The sequence below is a fragment of the Tursiops truncatus genome, chromosome 10 (genome assembly GCF_011762595.2).
Source record: "Tursiops truncatus isolate mTurTru1 chromosome 10, mTurTru1.mat.Y, whole genome shotgun sequence".
In the NCBI taxonomy this organism is placed as follows: Eukaryota; Metazoa; Chordata; class Mammalia; order Artiodactyla; family Delphinidae; genus Tursiops; species Tursiops truncatus.
Genome location: NC_047043.1, coordinates 81,638,670 through 81,663,460, shown reverse-complemented (window position 1 = coordinate 81,663,460; position 24,791 = coordinate 81,638,670). Strand labels below are relative to the sequence as shown.

General features: G+C 37.1%; 1 protein-coding gene across 3 annotated transcripts; it reads left to right on the top strand.

Annotated features, from left to right (window-relative positions):
• The first annotated feature begins 469 nt into the window (after window positions 1–469).
• On the top strand, window positions 470–24,662 carry UBA3 (ubiquitin like modifier activating enzyme 3). Of its 3 annotated transcripts, XM_004330305.4 has the most exons (18): window positions 470–583; window positions 770–811; window positions 2,678–2,798; window positions 4,381–4,461; window positions 8,390–8,472; window positions 11,172–11,252; window positions 15,515–15,558; window positions 15,911–15,975; window positions 16,285–16,440; window positions 17,676–17,778; window positions 17,915–18,028; window positions 21,355–21,408; window positions 21,948–21,984; window positions 22,070–22,151; window positions 23,108–23,208; window positions 23,324–23,387; window positions 23,476–23,530; window positions 23,865–24,662. In XM_004330305.4, exons 1-18 carry the CDS (start codon window positions 564–566, stop codon window positions 23,951–23,953), a joined length of 1,392 nt encoding a protein of 463 aa, XP_004330353.1. In that variant the 5' UTR covers window positions 470–563; the 3' UTR covers window positions 23,954–24,662. The 3 variants fall into 3 exon arrangements, with proteins under 3 accessions (XP_004330353.1, XP_019803138.1, XP_004330354.1); XM_004330306.4 differs by lacking the exon at window positions 770–811 and having other exon boundaries at window positions 484–583; XM_019947579.3 differs by lacking the exons at window positions 11,172–11,252; window positions 15,515–15,558 and having other exon boundaries at window positions 16,346–16,440.
• Window positions 24,663–24,791: the final 129 nt, after the last annotated feature.

Sequence of the window (24,791 nt, the reverse complement as noted above, 5' to 3'; positions counted from 1 at the left end):
ACATGGTTGTTTTTCTGTATCCAGCCATCCAAACAAGCACATGCATGTGCGCACGGGGACACACACAGACACACACACAGACACACACACAGACACACACACACAGACACACACACACACACACACACACACACCTATCTATCTACCTACATATCTACCTATCTATCTCTGACTCTGGAAGAAAGTATTCCAAAATTCTATCACCATTTATCTTTAGGTGATGAGATGCTTTGCATATACATAAATTGTATAAACAATGTATTACGTCTGTATTCTCACACAGCATAACATTATACACTAGTTTTCTCCAATTAAGTGTATTTAATCAAGATTTTAATTACAAAGAAGTCTTTGAAGCCACGGGAGCCTGGCATAGGCAGCCCCATTAGCCCCGCCTCCTCCCCGCCTTCCCCGTCCCTCTTTGTCGTCCCCGCCCCTTCTCCGGCCCCGACCCCGTCGCCGGCCCCCGCCTCCTTTGCCGGCCCCGCCTTCTCCCTCCCGGCCTCGCCCCGCCCCTTCGCTCCTCCCGCCGTGGGGGTTCCTGGGAAGAGGCGGAGAACAATATGGCGGATGGCGAGGAACCGTAAGTACCCGGGTTCTGCAGGCGCCCCGGGCCGGGCTGGGTTGTGAGAGAGCGCGGCGGTGGGCGGTCGTCGCCTCCACCCGGGGTCCCCCCCACCCTCCGCCCCGTCCCCTCGCCCCTCATCCCCTCGCGGCGCCCAGTGTGTAGCGTGATGCTGACCCTTCTTTTATTCTCTCTTTCTTTTAGGGAGAAGAAAAGAAGGAGAATAGAGGAGCTGCTGGCTGAGAAGTTAGTGCTGCCGGGAGGCCGGGGCCCTCTCCGGGGACCCCCGCCTCCCCCTACCCCAGGCCTAGGGGACCAGCCGCAGCGGGCCCGGGGGGCTGGGAGGGGGGCACCCGGAGCGCAGGCTGCGCCGCCTCATCCCCCGAGCCCCGCCCGCAGCCCCAGGGGCCCGGCGGGCCCTCCTGGTCTCTGTCTCGGGCGGGCGCCGGGCCCGAGTAGCGCGCACAGATCCCGCGCTGGCCCGCCGGGGTCTTGACTTAAAGGTCTTGCGGACGGACCCTTGCGACCCCCTCTTCCTCCATCCCAAATTGTCAGAGCAGTGACCTTGTGAGAAGGGAATCTTACTAAAACACATGAAACGGACACTAGGCCGTTTTGGGCCTTTCGTAAACACTGAGACAATAGTATTAATTGCAAACTTTTTATGAGAACTTTATGTCAGGTATTGTACTAAGCACTTCAATCATTTGTGCAAAATCATTGGCTCTTAAAGGAGAGTGTTGACTCCAAAGAGCTTATTTTCTCCGTTAATTACACACCTTATTTCATATCAGATGCTTAGTTTTGTGCAGGTGAGACAGGTTTAAACGAAGTGTTTTCCACCCTGGGCAACACCACATATTTTTTCTTCCTCCTTATGTGGGAGGGGAAGAAAGTACTCTTGCAGTGGGCGTGGTGAGTTAGTATTAATTTCTGGGCCAATTCCCAGTAGCAGGGCCTTAGAGTCTTTAGGTATCTTCCTCAGAAAGTTGAATTTCAATTGCAAGAGGACTTGGAACAAGTTTAATTTCACATTTCTTTCCACCTTTCATTTCCTCTCCACTTTAAAATGACAGCCACAATTTGAATATTTACTATATACCAAGTATTGTACTAAGGCGTCTATGTGGATTATCGCTTTATCCTCATTCTGACCTTAAGAAGTAGGTACAAACAAGCTACAGATGAGGTTTATGACTGTTAAGTAATCTGCTCAAGGTCACAATGCTATTAATTGTGGAACCAAACCCAGCTGTGACATCAAAACCTATGGTCTTTATTGCTAGGCAATACTCGGTCCCTTTTGTAAAAATTGGATATACTAATATGTTTGAAGGTAGAAATTGTGGGATTATAGGAAATTTGAAAAATTAAAAATAATCACAACGAAACATGATCTTGCAATGAGTAGAAAATACATGTATTTTGTTAGAGGAGTCCCTCGTTACTCAATTGTATGTTCTAAAAGATTTCTAGATGGTAATGCCCATCTGTGGCATAATTATAACCTAAAACATTCTTTGTGTTTAGTGGCAACAGAAACCACTTCATAGTCCTAAGAGCTTCTTTTTTGAAAATTAGGACCTCTCAGAGAAAAATGTTTTAAAGTTCCTCTCATGAAAAATAATCTTCAAGTCTCACCTTTCAGACTTGGAAAGGACACATGAATTGTGTTAGATGTCAAGCATTAGGATTCTGGAAGTGGAGGGCTTTTATGGATTTTGTTTTTCCTTGTAGGTTATATTTCCTGTTCCAAGTGTGTTCATAGAACAGATTGGGCAGTTTGCAGTGATCTTTAGTAAATTCCAAATGTTTAGAAAGCCCATTTCTCACTGATTGGCCAGTATCCCAAGTTTGATCTTAGGTTGTTTTAGGAACCCAGAAACATGTCGACTGACTTATTTCCTCAAACATGTGCAGTTCTTACCTTTAAATAAACTGTATAATAGCAAGAAAAGACAGTAAAAGCATAAGCATAACCACATGGAATATTACCCTTTTTATTTGAGCAGGTCTGGTGTCGTTACCTTTTCATTTGGGGAAACCATAATAGTTGTAGGTGTGGCTTTTTCATACTGATCTTTGCAGCTGAATTTACTGTGTTCTGTGCAGAATGGCTGTTGATGGTGGGTGTGGGGACACTGGAGACTGGGAAGGTCGCTGGAACCATGTAAAGAAGTTCCTCGAGCGATCTGGACCCTTCACACACCCTGATTTCGAACCGAGCACTGAAGTGAGAAACGTTTATTTTTAAATAACTCCTCTAATAGTTTTATGTTTCAAAAGCAATAAAATGCTTCCTTTTTAATTTACTCTTATAATAAAAATACTAATAAAATTGTGTAAGTTATCTTGAAATACTAAATGGAATATTTGCAACTGATTTTATTTGAATGACTAATATTTGAGTTGTTTTCACATTTCTCATGTAACATGTTGAAAATTTTCAAGAGTAAAATGACTTCATAACCTCATTTAAAATTCTAAGTTATACTTCACTTAAAATTCCAGTTTAAAATTAATTTTGAGACACACCTTTTTAGCCCTGCTATGAGAAATTTAATTTTCACAGGCATATAGATGTGCTTGTTTAAATTTTGAAGTTTATTTGAAATGAGCATCTTTGCTTAGAATTGAATATAATTAATTGCATGTTAAAAAGTATAAAAAATATGTGACTTCTGTATAATAGAGGAATAGAATTTGGAACTGGTAGTGTCTGACCTAAAGCAAATGTTAGTTAGAAACAACTTGTTTTTTATTACAAGGTAGGAAATATTCCTTTACAGTAAATTTTACAGTAAAATTTTATGTCCTTTTGTATTGATGAAGAGATGTTTTGAAATAGAAGTATTGTGCTGCTCCTAAAATTAAGGTTCAGACTCTTGGGTTTGACTCGGTGTCTTATCTGAATAACTCTTCTTTCCTTGAATCTTGGACAGAATTGACAGTATTTTCCATTTCTTTGGATAATCCAACATATTTTCTTGTGCTTCTAAAAATTTTTTTTTAGCCTAATAATTTAAGATACTTCTGTTAAGTGGTTGTTTCTGCTGATAGGCAATATTCTGAGAGCTTTGTCTGTTTTTCTTCCTGTCATCTCATGTTTTGTAAGTTTAACCCACTGTATTCAAAAGCAGCTATTATTGTTCTTGCCTTTTTTTTTTTTTTTTTTTTTTTTTTTTGCGGTACGCGGGTCTCTCACTGTTGTGGCCTCTCCTGTTGTGGAGCACAGGCTCCGGACGCGCAGGCTCAGCGGCCATGGCTCACGGGCCCAGCCGCTCTGCGGCATGTGGGATCTTCCCGGACCGGGGCAGGAAACCGTGTCCCCTGCATCTGCAGGCAGACCCTCAACCACTGCGCCACCAGGGAAGCCCTTGCCTTATGTTTTTTAAAGACCTCTAAACACCTTATGCAGTGCTTGATCTTCAGTTCTTACAATTTTTACACTTTTCTATTTGTAAGAAGTCAGTTAAATGAGTTTGATGCTTTCCATCCCTTTCAAAGTTAAAAAAAAAAAAGACTACTCTTAACTAGGCTTAGTTTTTCTTGTTAGAAATACCGTTTTAATTTCATACAATAAAAGTCAGTTTAAAAACATTAAAGTTGGAACTCTGAAATCGTTAGGGTTATAGAATTTCTGGTTCTACCTTGTTCATAAATTTAATATAATTTACTAACTACAGAGGCTGTTCTTTATCGTCAGTTGCATTTTTCATGGAAACCTCAGAAGCTATTTTATGGTTTGTTGCTTTATTGATGCTACTTAAGGTTTTTATCAACTAGATTTTAATACGCCTTTTCGTTCTTTACAGTCTCTCCAGTTTTTGTTAGATACGTGTAAAGTTCTAGTCATTGGAGCTGGCGGCTTAGGATGTGAGCTCCTGAAAAATCTGGTAATACAACTATATAATATGAAGTTTTTTCTTTATGATAATTAAACCTTTTTCCTTTTCTGTCATTTCTTTGTTATGATTGTTAACCGTTTCTCCTGAGCCTTTGTTAGATAAGTTTAGCAGGTCAAATTCCAGATAGTAATTAAAACAATCACGTAACTTAACTTTTTAAGCCCTGAAGTCCTCGGCTATAAAGTTGTTGATAGAAATTCTTACTTCTCTTTTCTTCTCTGCTTTTTATCCAACAAATCTTTGTGCTTCCTCTTGCAGAGAGCTCATTAATTCAGTGAAGTAAATAACAAAACTGGTAACTCATATTTAACATATAATTTCAAAGAATTTATTATTTCTTTTGTCCCTCAAAATAACCCACTTAGGTGGATAGGACACTGTCTCGTTTTATATAGAGGGGAGACACAGGTTCAGGGATGTTAAATGACAAGTTTTTTCTGGATTATGGTGATGTACCTGGAATCCAATCCAGGCTGTCAGTTCTTAGGTGTTTCACTGAACCATTAGGTCATTACATGATCTAATCATATAGTAACTTTTTTAAGACCATATGGTAGTATACCCATAAAATTTGGGGGAGCTAAGCCTTTTTTTTGGTCAGTCTGTTTTAAATGACTGTTGTCTTAAGAGAGGGTACTATTTAGTGAAGCTGTTTCTGTATACTGGTTGGAAATACATACTTTGTGACTTAATTAGTTTCACTGACTTTTAAAAATTAATTAATTTATTCTTTATTTTTGGCAGCATTGGGTCTCCGTTACTGTGCGCGGGCTTTCTCTAGTTGCGGCGAGCGGGGGCTACTCTTTGTTGCGGTGTGCGGGCTTCTCATAGCAGTGGCTTCTCTTGTTGCAGAGCACAGGCTCTAGGCATGCGGGATTCAGTAGTTTTGGTGCGTGGGCTCAGTAGTTGTGGCTTGCGTGCTCTAGAATGCAGTCTCAGTAGTTGTGGCACACCGGCTTAGTTGCTCTGCGGCATGTGGGATCTTCCCGGACCAGAGCTTAAACCCCTGTCCCCTGCGTTGGCAGGCGGATTCTTAACCACTGCGTCACCAGGGAAGTTCCATTTCATTGACTTCTGATAACTACAGTAGTAGCTCTTTATAAGACTTTATCAGTTTATTTAGCAAAAATGGATAAGGGAAGAATTGATGTGCAGCTGTTGTATGCCAGCCTTATGGTTAGTATGTGGGAAAATGGAAATGCTAGAGTAGGCTTCTTGGAAAATGAAGCAGATAACAGCCAGATGAAGGACCTAAAAAGTCAGCCTTGGGAGCAAAGTTTAAATATAAACAGCCACATTAATTTTGCTAGGAAACACTAACATCGCTCCTAGTGAGACTGCAAAAACTTGATACGCTTCATGGTAGTCGGCTATGCTGGGTTCTGTGGGCATTGTAAGCCATCACGATCTGTGTCCTTAATTTGAAATATCATTGGGAAGACAAGTCTCTCACAAAATAAACAGCAGCATGTATGATATACTCTGTGATAGGGTGCCAAAATGACAGTACCTTATCAGGCATAAATACCCTTGCAGCATGAGAACCAAAGGATTTATGGAGGATGGGCAGTGGTTTTGTATGCACAAATCCCCTAAATAGTTAACTTTTTCCAAAGCTGTTATTTGCAAATGTGATAGATACCAATTTTAAATGTAAAGTAATTGGAGATTAGATCTGAGGAGTAGTCATCCAGCAACTTTAGGAGTGGCCTTGTTATTTACTGCATTGTAATAACCTCTTACTCCAAAAAAGAAGAAAACTAAGCGTTTTCGGTTTTACCACTTGTTACTTTGCTTGTTTCACACATAAGTACAAAAGAGATATACATACATGTTTTTTCAATTGATTGTAAGCCCCCAAAGGCTCATTCTAAAAAAAAGGGTATAACATTAATATTATTGATTGAGCAGATATTTATTCAGCCTGTTTCTCTGTATACCAGGTACTGTTTTAGATGCTACAGTTACAGCATCAAACAAGACAGGTGTTTGTATTTGTGGGGCTTATGTTTTAATGGAAGGGAAAAGACAAGTAAACTTTGTAGTATGTCGGATGGTAATAAATGCTATGGAGAAAGGAAGGATGGAAGATATCAATATATAGCCTGGCGGGAAGGGAAAGGGTTCACAAAAAGGTGCTACTTGAGCAAAAAGGTGAGCAAGAACATTCTAGGCAGAGGGAATATCAGGTGCAAAAGCTGTGAAGTGGGAGCATAACTGTTTATGTTCCAGGAGGGCAAGGAGGTCATTATAGCTAAAGCAGAAGTGAGGAACGAGGGGCATTTTCTAGGAGGATATCAGAGATAATGGGAGGGGCTTGGAGTATCCCAAAAGGCTTGAGGTGCTGCTGTAAGAAGTTTGCCTTTTACTCTGAGTCAGGAAGTCATTGGAGAGATTTAAGCAGATGAGTTGACTCGATCTGGCTTTAACTTGGCTCACTGTGGCTGATGTGTTGAGAACAGAGAAGGAAGCTGAGAGGCTGGTTAGAAGGTGCAGTCATCTAGGCAAGAGGTGAGAGTGACTTGGAACAGGATGGTAGTACTGCAGGTGGTGAGAGGTGGTCGGGTTATGGATATGTTTTGAAGATGGAGTCAGCAGGATTTGCTGATGGATTGGTGTGGGACATAAGAGAAGGAGAGGACTCAAGGATGACATGATAAGGTTTTTGCCCTGAGCAACTGGAAAGATGGAGTTGGCATTCACTGAAGTGAGGGGGGCTGGGCAAAAAACAGATTTGCTGATTCTGGTGAGCAAGAATGATTGGCTTTGGTTCTGGAAACTGTAAAGTTTGAGATACCTGTTAGATGATGCTTTATGTTATGAGATTGTCTGAAATCACCAGAGCTAATAAGCGCAAGGGCACTCCAAATTCTGGCCAGTAAATTAGGAGTAAAATTCATGAGTGTGGTGAATGGGAAACCAATTTTTAAAAAGTGTTCATATTCTCATGAGTGGGGTGACCAGGTGAAGAACATGTTTTCAGGAGGGGAATTGATCCACACCCTGGCAAACACTTGAGATGGGTCATGTCAGAGAGACTGAGAGCTGGTCGTTGGAGGTGGCAACGTGGAGGTCACTGATGACCTGACAAGTGTGGTTTTCGGTGGAGTGATGGGAGTGAAAGCTTGTTTACAGCAAGTGCAAGAGTGGACTTTGAGAAAGAAAGTACGGACAACTCTTTTGAGAGTTTCTTGCTATAAAGAGGGGCAGAAAAATGGGGAAATTATTGCCAAGTGATTACATAAGTAAACTGACCAAGACCAGAAAAGCATAATCGATTATTGAGATCTATTTTTTTAATCTTTTGCTTCTGCTGGTAAATTTGAACAGTGGTTGTACTGTTAAAATATGTGGCATTATCACTGAAACACAAGAGTTCGTTGCTTTTCTCTAGCTGTTTGATTGCTTGCTCTTGACTCTACTTTTAAGATATTTCTTTTACATGTGCAGTGTATATACATATGTGTGTGTGTTTATAATATAATCTTATAGTCCTGAATGGCGGCATGCTTATGTAAACTAAGATAAAGCTTGTAGGAATTACTTTTAACAATATTCTGAAAAAGAGTAGCAAATACAGTTAAGTAGTAAGACTAGTAAAATTAAAATATCTAGCAGCAGCAACAGCAGGAAAGCAACAAACTTTACAGACGTGTTTATGGGATTATGAAACAACTATAGAAATTTTGAGTTATTCTGTTTTGGATATGGACTGTTTAAAACTGAGTAGTTATACTTTTTTGACCTTTTACAAGAACCGTGAATTTTATATATCTTGTAAGACTCTTTAACCGTTGAAAACGATTGTGCAGAATTTATTATTGAGAATTTGTAGATTTAAGACCATTGAAAAGAAATTTTAAAATTTCAGATGTGAGGAAACTTCTGCTTAATTGGATTTTTTTTATTCCCACAGGCCTTGTCTGGTTTTAGACAGATTCATGTTATAGACATGGACACTATAGATGTTTCCAATCTAAATAGGCAATTTTTATTTAGGTAAGTTTTAATGTCTTATTTTAAAATTGTGATAATCATTTGAACTTGAGTACACTGCAGTTTAATAATTTTAAAAACCACTGAGAGGATAACACTAATTTTATTAAGAAAATAACTACTCTCCCATCTTAGGTAAAATTTTGCAGCAAAATTTTGGGCATTCTGGTGAAAGAAGTTTTGTAAGCAAATATATGTTTTTGTTGTTTTTTAGGAAATCTACAAAAGGTGTATGTGATTTTGGGGTGATTGTGCCCTGAAGGCAATGAGTGCAGCTCTTTTCTTTCTGTTGATTTCATAAGAGAACCATAACTATGTATTAGGCCCTCGTGAGATATAGTGGTGGGGACTTACGAGCCAAGATTTGAGTGGTGACTCTGGGGCAATGAAGTTGTGACAGAGTTTGAACTTTTTATAGAAGGTGAAAGAAAATGGTGAGTTAAGGAGAGGAAACCCAGGAGCAAGTGAAATGGAACAAAGAGGGATAATTACCTTAGGCATACATGACATAGAGAAGGTAATCTAAGAGCAGCTTGTTTGAAGTGACTTTAAAAACTGGAAGTAGGCCTTATATGCAGATATGAGGAAAAGTTCATTAATAAATTTTAGTATGTAGCATTTAGGGGCTTGAATGGCTTAGATAAATGTATCTATTTGTTAATCAAAGAATTATAGATACAGAGAGATAAGGACTTTTTTCTCTCTCTCTGATGCTTATAGAGTACTGACAGAAAGCACTCAAATAGTTCTAGGTATGCAGGATGAGGTTAGGTTAGCAGAAAAGATAAAATTAAGTTTGTGGGAAATCTTAAAGAGATTGAAGGGTGGGTTAAACTAAGTCAGGTTAATAAAGTATTGTAATTGTGTGAACCCTACATTTAACTTTTAAGGTTTTCATTTGTTTGTTTTTTTAAACCTCGAAATTTCTCTTCTCTTGATAGAAAAAGTTTGTGGGCCCTTTCCAGTCTGACAAATTTTTAGTGTATGACTGCTCTAAAAAAGACACAACTGATTGGGAGATTGGGATTGACATATATACACTAATATGTATAAAATGGATACCTAATAAGAACCTGCTATATAAAAAAATAAATAAAATAAAATTCAAAAGAAAAAGGAAAAAAAATGGCACTACCAAATTGATTGGTTATTGATAATAGGCCATGCCCTTTAATTTTGGGCTGAAATAATAATTGAAGATCATAATGACAGTTAACATTTGTGGAGTGCTTAGGATATATTAAGTACTTTCTAAGCTCTTTATCTATAGTACCTCTTTTAATCTCAGAGCAAACCCCAGGGTAGGTACTTGTTTTCCAGGTTAGGTAATTAGGCCACAGTGTCCTGCAAGGATGATGTATATAAAAGGCCATTTTGCTCAAAGTGCAGTTTTTAGGTGGAGCAATCTAATCCCCTAATTCTGGAATGATAAAGTTGCAGCTCCCACAGAAACCATCTAGGAGTTCTTTTATTTGGGATCTATTATGAAAGCACATACAATGCACAACCTAAAAGATTCTTGAAACTCTATTTTATCATCTTTACATACCTAAACAGCTCTGTCCAGAGTAGTTGAATGCAGTACTGAAATCAAGGTGCTTGACTTATGCTAGAGCCTCTTCTATTGCAAGTTAGGACAAAGTCAGAATAAAACTCTCATCAGAAAAAAAAAAACTCTTATCAGAAGTTTTGAGTCAAAAAAGCATACTGCTGTATTAGGAGAAAATTGACCTGGTAAAGCATTTTTTTTTTAATTCCAATTTTAAATAAAATATGATTTTATTAGGCACATTGATTTTTTAATATTCATTTATTTTTAAAGTGTTTATTCTGTGCTTAGTAGGAAGGAGTACAAAGAGGTAAGAATATGGTAACTTTCTTCCAGTTGTTCATAGTCTAGTATGATAGACCTATGTATATAACCAAAAATACGTTGTGAAAAAGTAGTAATGAAGAACTTGTTATGTATACATGAGGGAGTGATTTGTTTCTGTGAGGAGAATGTGGAAATATTAGGAAAGAAAATACCATTTGTACTGAGGTTAGAAGAGAGAATTCCTGTCCTTTCCTGTCTGTAGCTATGGTTATTATCTAGGAGTGACCTTTTGAGGTCTTTTAAGTTTTACCTTCTTGAAAATATTGGTAACGTTTGCAATTTTAGATAATGCCTTTCGAATTATTCCTTCAAAAACATGGTTATGGCTTCTTATGGGGCACAAAAGTTACTACTTAATCAGCACACATGGGAAGATAAGTGAACGTTCTTGCATCCCTAGGACCTCTCGAATTTATTTCAGCCAAGACCTGCATAGTAACACCTTGAAGTTCTGGGGTTTTGGGCAAATACTTGGAAATCTCTGGATCTGGGATAATTTTTTGCATTGGGAAACACAACAGTGAGAAGTGGCTAGGAAACATGCTGTTATTATGCTTTACCTTAAAAAAAAAAGCACTGTTTATATTTTTACTTAAATACTTAATTAGACTTGTCAATACTTGTAAATACTTAATTTGGAATATCAACAAGGGTTGACATTTAGTGTTGAATGACTAATTTTTCATCAGAAATACTTAGGTAAAAATATTCCTCTAAATAGCCTCCAAATAAACTCACCATGGATATTTTTATGTGTGAAAGTAGATTATATAGATAATCTAGATTTATATCATGAATGATAATTTAAATATAATTTTTCCTGTAGGCCTAAAGATGTTGGAAGACCTAAGGCTGAAGTTGCTGCAGAATTTCTAAATGACAGAGTTCCTAATTGCAATGTAGTTCCGTATCCTTTTGACAAATAAATTACTTAATACGTAACTTTTTGAAGCTTTTTATTATTATTATTATCATTATACAGGAGATGTTTAACATAGAGAATATAGATAAGCAAAAGGAAAATAAGCAGCAGCAGTAAGCTTATTACTGTGATACCTGCTGGTAACACTTAGTTTAATGTCCTACCAATCTTTTCTTTTTAAGGTTATATAAATTTTATAAATGTAGCCAGTGCCATCATTTATTTTGCCTTATTGCCCTTAATTTCAGTTTCAGTTGCATATCTCCTCTACTAGACTCTGAGTTCGTAGGTTGGATCCCATTAATCTTTTTTTTAAATAACTATTTATTTGATTTTATTATTTATTTTTGGCCGCATTGGGTCTTCGTTGCTGCGCGTGGGCTTTCTCTAGTTGTGAGCGGGGGGCCACTCCTCGCCGTGGTGCGCTGGCTTCTCATTGCGGTGGCCTCTCCCATTGCAGAGCACGGGCTCTAGGCTCGTGGGCTTCAGTAGTTGTGGCTCACGCGCTGTAGAGCACAGGCTCGGCGGTTGTGGCACATGGGCCCAGCTGCTCTGCAGCACGTGGGATCTTCCCGGACCAGGGCTCGAACCTGTGTCCCCTGCATCAGCAGGCGGATTCTTAACCACTGCATCACCAGGGAAGCCCCCCATTAATCTTCGTGTCGCCTTACCATAGCAGGCAAAGTAAAGAGTCAGTATATTATTAGTTAAATGGAAGGTGTGTCAGAGTAAATATATTTTTATAAGAAATATATTTTAAAAAAGGACTGTTCACACTTTGTTGATTCCCATACCTTTAGATCCAGGGAACTTTTAGTATTTTTTTAATTATTATTTTAATTATTTTTTTTTTTTGCGGTGCGCGGGCCTCTCACAGTTGTGGCCTCTCCCGTCGCGGAGCACAGGCTCCGGACGCGCAGGCTCAGCGGCCATGGCTCACGGGCCCAGCAGCTCCGCGGCATGTGGGATCTTCCCGGAGCGGGGCATGAACCCGTGTTCCCTGCATCGGCCTGCGGACTCTCAACCACTGCGCCACCAGGGAAGCCCGGAACTTTTAGTATTTTACAGAAATTTAGGAAATGGGATTTGTTATGTTGGAAATACCACAGGATACAAAAATCAACATACAAAAATCAATTGTATTTCTCTGTACTAGCAGTGAACACATGGAAAGTGAAATTTAAAATACAGTGCCATCTACAACCACTCAAAAAAAGGAGAAATACTTAGGTGTAAACTTAACAAAATAAGTATGGGTCTTGTATGCTGAATACTGCAAAATGCTAATGAAAGAAATCAAAGGAGATCTAAATAATGGAAAGATACTCTGTGTTCAGGAATTGGATGCTTCAGCATACTAAAGATGTCACTTCTCCCCAGATTTGTATACAAGTTTAACATAATTTCTATCAAAATTCCTGCAATTCTTTTTGTTTCTCCAGATGGAATTATTCTAAAATTCATAGAGAAGGGCTAAGGAACACCTAAGATAATACTGAGAAAGAATAAAGTCGGAGGAATCACTAGCCAATTTCAAGAGTTATTATATAACTACAATAATCAAGAGTGTGTAGTATTGCCAGAGAGATTGGCACAGATCAACGGAACAGAATAGAGAAACCAGAAATAGCCATGTGCTAATATGGCCGATTTATACTCCACAAAGGTGCAAAAACAATTCACTGGAGGAAGGATAATCTCTTCGCTAAATTCTGGTGGCAAAAAAATGAATCTCAAACATCAAAATTACAAAAATAAACTCAAAATGGATCATAGATTTAAGTATAAAATGTAAAACTGCAGAACTTTGGAAGATAATGTAGGAGAAAAATCTTTGGGACGTAGGGCTTGATGAAGAGTCCTTAGACCACATTAAAACATGATCCATAAAAGAAAAAAAGTGGTAAATTGAACGTCATCAAAATTAAGAACTTTTACTCTGTGAAGGATCTTGTTAAGAGGATGAACAGATAAACTACACACTGGGAAATACTTAGGAAGTAGTTATCTGACGAAGGACTCATCAAGAATATATAAAGAACTTTCATAACTCAAAAGTAAAAAATAAACAGTGCAAATAGAAAATGGACAAAAAATATGAAGAGATATTTTGCTAAAAAAGATAACAAAAAGCACATGAAATATGTTCAGTATCACTGGCTATAAGAAATCCAAATTATGATCACAATGAGATATTACTACACACCTATTAGGGTAGCTGAAATGAAAAATAATAATAAATGCTGGCAAAGATACAGAAAAACTGGATTACTTGTACATTGCTGGTGGGAAATATAAAATGGTATAGCCGTCTGGAAAATAGTTTGGCTATTTCTTAAAAATTTGAATATGTACTTTACATACGACTCAACACTTTCATTCCTGGGCATTTACCCTAGAGAAATGAGTACTATGTCTACATAAAAACTTGTTCTCAGATGTTCATAGCAGCTATATTTGCAGTAGCCAAAAACTGGTAACAACCCAAACATCTGTCAGTAGGTGAATTGTTAAACTGTGGTACAGTTAATACCGTATATACAATACACAATTATTGTACTCAGTACAATAATACTGAGCAGTAAAAGAACTAACTAATGAAATACAACTTGGTTGGATATCAAGAGCATTATGCTGAATGAAAAATGCCAATCTTAAAACACCATATATTGTATGTTTGCATTTTTATAGCCTTCTTCAAATGACAAAATTATGGAGATGGAGAACAAATTAGTGATTGCCAGGGATTAGGCGTGGTGGAAGGGATAGGTGTGACTATAAAGGGGTAGCAGGACGGAGATATTTTTGGTGATGGTATAGTTGTTTATCTTAATTGTGGTGGCTACACATATCTACATGTGTTTAAATGACAGAACTTTACACACACGTTGTACCTGTGTTACATTTGTGGTTTTGATATTGTACTATAGTTATATACGATGTTACTGTTGGGGGAAACTAGGTGAAAGAAATATGGGACACCTGTGTACTATCTTTGCAAAAATAAAAAGTTTAAAACTGCAAATTCAGGTCCATATAGGGAGAAAGAGGGGGGAAAAAAAGTGTGCACACTCTTTGTCTACCCCCATTATTAAGATCTGGGAAACTTTAGGTATTTTGTAGAAATCCAGGAGGTGGGATTTCTTGGTTTGGCTCCTGCGTCTCCAATTTTTGTTCTTCCAGTGTTTGATTCTCTTTTGACCTTTTCTAGCTTTTCTAGCTGCAGCTTATGCCTCTTGTTTGCCTGGCATTCAAAAGGAATAGAGGTCTGAGTGGGTGAAGGCTAGAATTGAATGTATTTTTTATAACTTTATTTGTAGGCCAGAATAAAAAAATCTAGGGCAAACATATGTATTGTCCCTCTTTTCTCCATTTTGCTTTCTAAAATATGTAATGCATGATTTGTTTTAGGGGAGTGTAATTTATATGTTACTAAATAAATTTGCTTCATTTGAAAAATTAAAAAATTTTTTTTAGCATATATATGCTGTTCAGATGTTAACTACTGTGATTCACACCCACAGCCAATTTTGAATGGGGTTCCCTTGGCACCCACCAGGCTGGGGAAGCCTGCAGATATGGTGTGGGTTGGGTAAAAAGAGAGTCTTGGAAAACTGAGTTAAATGAGGAAGAAAATTCATCTCTCCCCCTCTCCAAGGGAAAAAAACCAATAACAAATCATTAGCACCTGAAAAAGCTATTGGAAACATGTTTTCTAAAAATTAGCTTTGCAGTAACTTTTTTTTTAATTGACCATATCTGACATACAACACTGTATAAACTTAAGGTGTACAATGTGTTAATTTGTGCAGTAAATTAACTTCTAAAATCCCCTTTCTAAATGGGAACTATAATGTGCCTGTTCCCTTCACTAAACAAATGTTTATTGCCTCTCTGCTTGGTGCTGGTGGTTGAAGGTACACATTCTGTTTTCCCAGGGCTTATGGTTTTATATAAGAACTGAAGCAGAGCAGAAAGTGTAACAGAGACACAGTTATAATGATATGGAGGTTTGGAGATGAGAGAAACTACTCTATGTGGTTACGGCAGAGTAGTGTTTAGAAAAAAGGTTTTTCATGGGGTGGGATTGTGTTCATTTTGTCAGATTCCTTGAATTCCCCTGCTTTGAACACTGATGACTTATGTCTTGTTTTAAATATACATTTATAATTTGATCCTTATGGAATTGTTGAATTCATTTTGCAAGTTAAAAATTTAGCAGCTTAAGTTCCTTTACTTATGTTCAGACATTTCAACAAGATTCAGGATTTTAACGACACTTTCTATCGACGTAAGTTTTCCACTTGAAATTAAATTCTCACTAAATTCTTATTATTTTTTAGTTGCTGTCTGTTTGAAGATTGCTAGCTATTTGAAGCCTGCTTCTTTATTTGCTTTCATTTCTTGGTGTTGGCTTTTCAGGAATGTTGTTGACTGAAAAGAGAATGGCACTGTTTTAATTCTTAGTTGGCACCATTAGGTGCATTTTTATCTGCTCTCTTGAGTAAGGATTACTCAAGGAGTAGAAGCTGTGTGTGTTTGTTTTATAATGAAAAATGGTTTTTTGTTTGTTTCTTAGAAATTGTGACTTATTTCGTGCAGCAGCATTTTAAAAAACTTAACTTGCATTTTTTTTCTCGTAGAATTTCATATAATTGTATGTGGACTGGATTCTGTCATAGCCAGAAGATGGATAAATGGCATGCTGGTAAAGACTTAGTGTTTTTACAGTTCTCTGAAGTTCTTCCTGCTGCTCTTAACGTACTAAAAATGAGACTTTTGTGTCATATTTTTGAAAAATCAGAGTTTATTCAATTTTCAGTAATAGGTGTAGTTCACTGTTTATTGCCAGTCATTAATTTTCAGGTGAGGATGTAAATTGCTACTAATGTAATCCCTTGGTTTGTTATATTATTACTCAATAATGTGATTGATTTACAGAATTACTAGATAGCATTTCCCTTTTTTTGAATTCTTATCCCCCTCTCCTTATAAGCCCTTCAAATAATTTTCCTAGATATCTCTTCTAAATTATGAAGATGGTGTATTAGATCCAAGCTCCATTGTCCCTTTGATAGATGGGGGGACAGAAGGTTTTAAAGGAAATGCCCGGGTGATTCTGCCTGGAATGACTGCTTGTGTTGAATGCACACTGGAACTGTACCCACCACAGGTAATCACAAAAGCACCCACATCTGTTTTATAGTATCTTGGGGTAGAATAAGGATTGAATTATTAAGACTAGTCAATATTTAGGATTCTTTAAAAAATTCATTTATTTTTAGCTGCATTTGGTCTTTGTTGCTGCGTGTGGGCTTTCTCTAGTTGTCCTGAGTGGGGGCTACTCTTCGTGCGGTGCACGGGCTTCTCAGTGTGGTGGCTTCTCTTGTTGAGGAGCACGGGCTCTAGGTGCGCAGGCTTCAGTAGTTGTGGCACGTGGGCTCAGTACTTGTGGCTCGTGGGCTCTAGAGCACAGGCTCAGTAGTTGCGGCGCACGGGCTTAGTTGCTCTGCGGCACGTGGGATCTTCCCAGACCAGGGCTCGAACCCGTGTCCTCTGCATTGGAAGGTGGATTCTTAACCACTGTGCCACCAGGGAAGCCCTAGGATTTTTAATTAGGGATAACCATATTTTAAAAATCATGCTAAGAAGAAAGATTATAAAATATGAAATTTTGCTCTGAGGAAAGATATAATATAGACTGAATATCATCATTTTGATACTGTTCTCATAACTCATTTGTATTATTTTTTTATTTGGAGAGTAGAGATCAAGAGATCAATTACAAAGTTATATGTTGGGATAGAGCTGTAATCTATTTTCTTTGGTCTTTGCCTGTATTGTTTCAGGGAGCTAAAGATACCAGGGATAAGAATGATATTTCTAAAGATGGGGCTCTTTAATTTACATACCCACTTTAAAAGGCATTTAGAATTTTGATTTATAAATATAAATAACTTTATTAGTATCTACTTGGAATTGATTTAACTGTGAATTTATTTTTATTTTGGCTAATTTTATATCTTCAGATATGAGTATTAGGTAAACATAATAGAGTACTCATATTTGAGAATTTATTCAGCCCTTCCTTCTAACAAAGCTTAAATTTATATACTTTGTAAATATGTTCTAACATATTTACATGTTCTAACAAAGCTTAAATTTATATACTTTGTAAATATAGGGCAAACCTATTTTTTTAGGCAGATCAACTTAAGTGAAGTGACTCAGATCCTCTGTGTTAGTTTCAGAAGCATTCTTAATGATATAAAATGTTTTCTTTCTGTAAGGCTAGGATGGCTAGGATGAATTATAAGAAAGTGTTACAAACTAGATCATAACTAGAAGTTACATTTTAAAGTAATTTCTTGTTTAAAATCCACTAAAAAAGGCAAACTGTGGTTTTAGGTTAATTTTCCTATGTGCACCATTGCATCGATGCCCAGGCTACCAGAACACTGTATTGAATATGTAAGGATATTGCAGTGGCCTAAGGAGCAGCCTTTTGGAGGTAATAAACCTAATTTCATAATCTAGAATTACATAAAATGTTTGTCTATATTATTTATTTGGATAATTGTATTAAAAATAAGTTGATTTATGTTTACATGTTTCTGTCTTCCCTTCCTTTTTTTCTCCTCTGACAGAAGGGGTTCCATTAGACGGCGATGATCCTGATCATATTCAGTGGATTTTCCAAAAATCCCTGGAGAGAGCATCACAATATAACATTAGGGGTATTACGTATAGACTCACTCAAGGTAAGTTAGTGAATGGTCGTATATTATGATCTTAGGATGATCCCTTTTTCAGGAGGTGGGATGCCTTGGGGGAAATAATTGATGTGATTTCAGATAGTACTATCCATTTGGGATTCAGTAAAGGTGCCCCAAATTTGGTAGGAGGGAACTGAGTTTACTAGAATCCATACTACTTCTTAACTAGAAGGAATTTAATAAAATTATTGAATCTTATTTACTTAGGGTTGGAAGAGGCCCTAAGTCGTCCAGGTCGAGCCATTTATTCACTTCATCTTTTGCTGAAGAGCAATTTATCCCTTCCTGGGGCAGTCTATTTCACATTTGGACAGTGTTGTTAAGACAATTCTTCTGTACATTGAGCAGAAATCTCCATCTCTAGTGTGGTCTGAGTATTGTCCCAGAGTATGCCACATATACATTTAATTCTCTTTTAAGTAATAACCCTTAACGTATTGAACCCTCCAAATCATTATCACTCCCATCAACCTTCCTAGTTCCTTTAACCCTTTGACAAGTTTCATGGCTCAAGTTCCCATCATGTTTTTTTCTAACCATATTTTAGTCATCCATACTTCTCTTAACTATCCAGGTGAGAATGCAGTGCTCTAGGGTGGGTCGTATGATAAACTTCTGATCATTGATGCAATCTTAGAGGAGAGCAGACTTTTTTAGTTTTTGTTGTTGTTTACATTGATGCTCTACTTTTGATTCTTTCAGGTTACTGCCTGTTAAAAGCTGGAAGTTTTCTCCACATATACAATTGCTAAGCCACATCTCCCTATTACAGATTTGGCAGTTATGGGGGGTGGTAGTTTTTTCTTTTATACTCAAGTATAGGTCCTTATAAGTTTATTCTTAAATTCAACTGGCTTTTCTCTCTATATATGTATATTCTTTTATGCCTTCCAACTTGTGTATTTTTAGTTTCATATCACTTGTTGTTTTGATAATCATATCCTTTATCTCTTTTCCAAATAATTAATTAAAAATTTTAACAAGACTAAACTAGCTGAGAACAGACATCTGAATCATACTTCTGGTCAGGCCCTTTTAGATTTATCTCCTTCTGTTGATCATAGCTTCTTGAGTACCTCACGTTTCTTTGTCTTGTTCACAAGGATGTCATGAAAGGCCTTTCCAGATGCTCTCCAGAAGCCTATCCTCCACATTTCCTTGGGTTGCAAAGCTGGTCACAGTAACTAAGTCCTGTGACTTGTCTCAATGAACAATTATAATGCTCAGTTTTAGTGATCACTGTTTCCTAATGTAGATACTCTCAGTTCACCCTTCCTAGAATTTTGTCCAAGATCATCAAGTTCACCAGAAAGAGCTTTGTGTTTGTGAAAATATGTCATTTCTCTCCTGTGATTATTTCCTTACGTTTACTAATGTTCTGGTTTGTCATTTGAAAATTCCATTCTTATACACTCCTTGTTGCTCTTATACACTCCTTGTTCCCCTCCTCTGACCTGCTTTGATCCCAAGCCTGATCCCACCTTAGAGCTTTAATACTCCTGATCCTAACACCTGGAATGCTCTTCCTTGGATTCCCCTTAGGGTTGGCTGCTTATCCCTCAGGTATGAACTGCACCATTTCCTGATCATTCAACTGAAAATGACTTGTAAGCCATTCGCTATTTTACCTTTTCATAATTGCTCAGAACTAATGGTAGCCTTGTTTTTCTATGCGAAGAATATTTCATACTTAACACTCTAATACATCCCTGTTCTGGGGGCCTTTGCCCTTGGTGTTTACTCTACAGAATTGCTCTTTCCCCAGGTCATTGCATGGCTGGGTCTTTCTCATGGTTTAGATTTCAGCCCACATTATCACCTCCCCAAGGAGGTCTTCCCTGACCATCCAGTCTAATGGACTCCTCCATCACTGTAAGAGCAGATAATTTTTTTTTTACTGCTCCTCTGTTCAACACCTAGAACAGTGTCTGGCATATAGTGTACATTTATTTGCTAACTGTTTGAATTAAAAAATGAATTCTCTTTGTCCTGATCAGGAACTATATAAACTCATTTCAATATGTAGTCTCAATTATCCTTCCATACCTTTTAGCAAGGCTTGGCGTGTACTTCTCAGCCTGAGGATGGAGGGCCTTGACAGGGAGTACAGAAGCCAAATTGGAAGTGAAGTCCAGATTTTTTGAAAAGGGGTGGGGGACAGGGGCGTATCTTTATCATTTTCACATTGCTTTTATTGGACAGCGTCTCTTCAACTCCTCCCTGTTTGTGACTACCTGTTCCTCCTTCTAGTATGTCCTGCTCTATGTGTTTCACTGGAGAGCTTCCAGTAATCATGAGGTTAGCTCCTCCCTATTTCTTCTTTCAGAATTAACTTTTTAAAACAGCTTTCCAAACTTAACTGCCTTCCTTCCGCGCCTTCTTAGATATTTCCCTTTTTTTGAAGTTTTTAAAACCTGCCTACACCTGAAGTCTTGGGAACACATCTTTCAGGGCTGTCTCACACTCTAAGATAATATGGCTACTTTTCTCTGAATTTTTGCTTTTCTAAAATGAACAGTACAAATATAGTTACAGAATGTTTATTTTGTACTTAAAAAAATGGTTTAAGGTGGGGCTTTGTTCATTCCTAATTTGTGGATACTGATATGAAAAAAGTGGGGTAGAAATAGAGAACTACGTTTAATATTTTGTGTAGTCCATATTGTAGAGTGAAACAAAATGATTAGGCACAGTTTTTGTTTGTTTTAAATTTTTGTGAATAGAACAGCTAAAACTATTAGATGAGGAAAAATTAGGTAACTGTTATTCTCCTACTTTATTTTACTCAAAGCTTACTGAGTATAGTATAGTATATTGTATCGGTTAAAGTTATGCACTTTAGGGCAGAGCTGGGTTCATATACCACCCCTATCACTTATGAGGTGTATAGCTGTGGATGTTGTTAATTTCTCTCAACCTCATTTTCCTTATTTTAAAAATCAGAGTGATAAGACTAACATGATGTTATGAAAATTCCGTAATATTTTATTTAATCTTCATACTGCTCCTGGAACAAAATAAACACTCTAATTTTTAGCAGTTATTAATATATTATTGTCTCATCTTTATATGAAACAGTGTGAAGAATTTACTATTCTTTCCTCCTGTAACTTGCTTAAGATTCTGAACGTGACAGAAAATAATGTGAATGTGAAAGAAGGTTGTTTCATTGTTAAGCTTAAGTCTATTTTCTGACCTGAAAGCCCGAAAAATCAAGTTATGGAAAATGATATTAAATCATCATATTGTCTAATTTAAGATACCTACTTTTTAAAAGAAATGACCACATTTTAATCAGTGTATTTTTTCAGGGGTAGTAAAACGAATCATTCCTGCAGTAGCTTCCACAAATGCAGTCATTGCAGGTGAGGAAAAATGGCCACTACTTAATTTTGTTTTCTTTCCTTCAGGTTTTGATTCAATACCTAAATTGATATTTCTTCAGCTACTTGATCTCAGAAAACTGGTGTTCTGGGAATTTGATTATCTTCTTGGGTGGATGGTGGTATAATCAAGCTGCCCCCAAAACCACAAAACAAGCTATTGGACCCTTTATATATTTTTCTTACATTATATCATAGATAAAGTGCTCTGTAATAAGGGGACATTTTAGTGCCATTTCTTTGTAATCAGTGTAACAGGCTGCACAGTAATCTGAAGAAGAGGGAGAAAAACATGAGGTGGTACTCTATCATTTGGAGTATATAAAACAAATATAAAATGTTACTTTCTCAGTTTTTACAAATAAGAGTGTTTATGTATGTATTTTTCTATCTACTTACTTTGTAATCAATAACCTTGTAAATTTATCTGTACTGATTTATAACTGACTTTTTAAAAACTTCTAATTTTAAATGTCTAATTTTCATTGAGTTAAAGCACCTTTATTTTCTCTCCACTGTAGCTGTGTGTGCCACTGAGGTTTTTAAAATAGCCACAAGGTAATGGATTTCATTTTTAATATATTTGTAAATCTGTGTTTTGATCTGGCTCAATTACATAAGAATGAACATTTTTTCATTACAGTGCATATATTCCCCTTAATAATTACTTGGTATTCAATGATGTAGATGGACTGTACACGTACACATTTGAAGCAGAGAGAAAGGTTAGTAATAGTATACTAATGAAAACTTTTTTTTTTTTTTTTTTTTTTTTTTTTGCGATACGCGGGCCTCTCACTGTTGTGGCCTCTCCTGTTGCGGAGCACAGGCTCCGGACGTGCAGGCTCAGTGGCCATGGCTCACGGGCATAGCCGCTTCACGGCATGTGGGATCTTCCCGGACTGGGGCACAAACCCGTGTCCCCTGCATCGGCAGGCGGACTCTCAACCACTGCGCCGCCAGGGAAGCCCGTGAAAACTTTTTTGATCATGCATATTTTTATTTTTATTTATTTATTTATTATTTTAAAAAATTTATTTATCTTTGGCTGTGTTGGGTCTTCACTGCTGTGCGCGGGCCTTCTCTAGTTGCCACAAGCGGGAGGTACTCTTCGTTGCGGTGTGTGGGCCTCTCATTGCGCTGGCTTCTCTTGTTGCAGAGCACAGGTTCTAGGCACGTGGGCTTCAGTAGTTGTGGCGCGTGGGCTCAGTAGTTGTGGCTCACGGGCTCTAGAGCGCACGCTCAGTAGTTGTGGCGCACGGGCTTAGTTGCTCCGCTCCGTGACATGTGAGACTTCCCGGACGAGGGCTCAAAACCATGTCCCCTGCATTGGCAGGCGGGTTCTTAACCACTGTGCCACCAGGGAAGTCCCTGATTTTTAAATATTAATTACTGGCTGGAAATGTGAATGAAATTGCCCACACCCTTTCTAAGTATTTTCTAACTTCCAGAACCCTACTTACTGATATATCTTTTGTAATACTGTATCCTGAGATAAATACTGTATAGCAAAATAATTTAGGAAAAATGGCCCTTTAGGAAAAGCAGGTTTTAAAACATAAAAATTTGTTCATAGGGAATATGCATGATTATTAAAACAACTTGATTTTCGTTTCCTCATTATAAAGAGACTGTTATTGGTACATGTGCCACTGTGATTTGTGTGTTATTTTATATCTAGGAAAACTGCCCAGCTTGTAGCCAGCTTCCTCAAAACATTCAGTTTTCTCCATCAGCTAAACTGCAGGAGGTTTTGGATTATCTAACCAATAGTGCTTCTCTGTAAGTGTTCAAGACTTTTGTTATGTTGTAGAAGAATTTTTGTGACTTTAAAGCTTTAAAAACTAGGATTGTTTTTTAAAAAGTGATCTTTGACTTTGTTTTCCTTATAATTTAGGCAGATGAAATCTCCAGCTATCACAGCCACATTAGAGGGAAAAAATAGAACACTTTACTTACAGGTGAGCAGTGTTCAGTTTTTATTTTTTTCCACAAAATTATATTAAAAGTTTAATTTCACTTAATGTGCTTTACATTATTGTTTTTTAGTCAGTAACCTCTATTGAAGAACGAACAAGGCCAAATCTCTCCAAGACATTGAAAGGTATTTTAAATGAGTATATTTACTAATACTAATCAATTTCTTCTTTTTCTTTTCCAGTAAAAGTAATAAATGCCTCTTCTAGATTTACTTTTAATGCTTTTAAATGGTGCTACCATCCTACTTATATCTTTAGCAACATTAATAGAGTTTATTGCTCTTTTAGTAGAATATTAAAAAATCTCTAGGAAATCACATATAATACTACCTTGATTAAATAAAGAGAACTGGATTTTGATCTTTATCTAGCCCAGGATTCTTTATAGTTTGTATATGTGTGTATTACCTATTTTGTTGAGTTTTTTTGCTTCGGTTAATTGTATATTTTTTCTTTTAGAATTGGGACTCGTTGATGGGCAAGAACTGGCAGTTGCTGATGTCACTACACCACAGACTGTACTGTTCAAACTTCATTTTACTTCTTAAGGAAAGGAAATCTGCACATAATAGAAAACTCATGAAAATATTATACTTCTTGGATGCTAAGAAATTTAATAGATGTCATTTTTAGCATTAGTGTTGCTGGAATTTGATTTTTTTTTTTTTATAATGAGCCACTGTTTTTTAACTTTGTAACTTTCCCTTGAAGACAGAATTTCGGGGTTGGTGCTTGTCAGCATTTTCATTAGTAATATGGAAAATGGTGCCTGGAGAGAGAGACTATGAGCAAATGTATTGCTTCTTTTAGAGGAGGAGGCAAACGCCCTCTTGTATATGAATTTTGTTATGGTCAAAGAATGCATTCTTCAGTTTTCATTTGAGCACCCACATATACAAAATATGTCCCTTTTAAAAAATAAGAAAATTAAGTTTTAAATAACATTAAATACTACAGCCTGACGTCTAGAGCATATTGAACATAGCCTACTTCTTGCTTGATCTAATATTCACTTAATTGTGGCTGTCCAAATGAATACTATTGCAAAAGTTATCTTGTCCGTAATAATTTGTAAATGGTGTTATAGCTGAATACCTGTGCATGGAAATGGGAAGTATTTTCGTGTGTTTACTTGCAGTGCCATAGAGGCCAGTATGCCCAACATTAAAGCCAAGACATGGATGTTAAAAGAGTTTAATGTTTAAACAGTTATCACTGATGCTTTCACACTATTTATTAATAAAATCATATATTGTCTATTTTTCTCACTGAAATTTTTTAAAGTATACTAAGGATAGTAAGTAGTTCTGTAGTAAGGTAGAAATAATTTTTAAATATGTAGCAGATTTACTAATAGGAAAATTTTATGGTACTTGAATTAATATT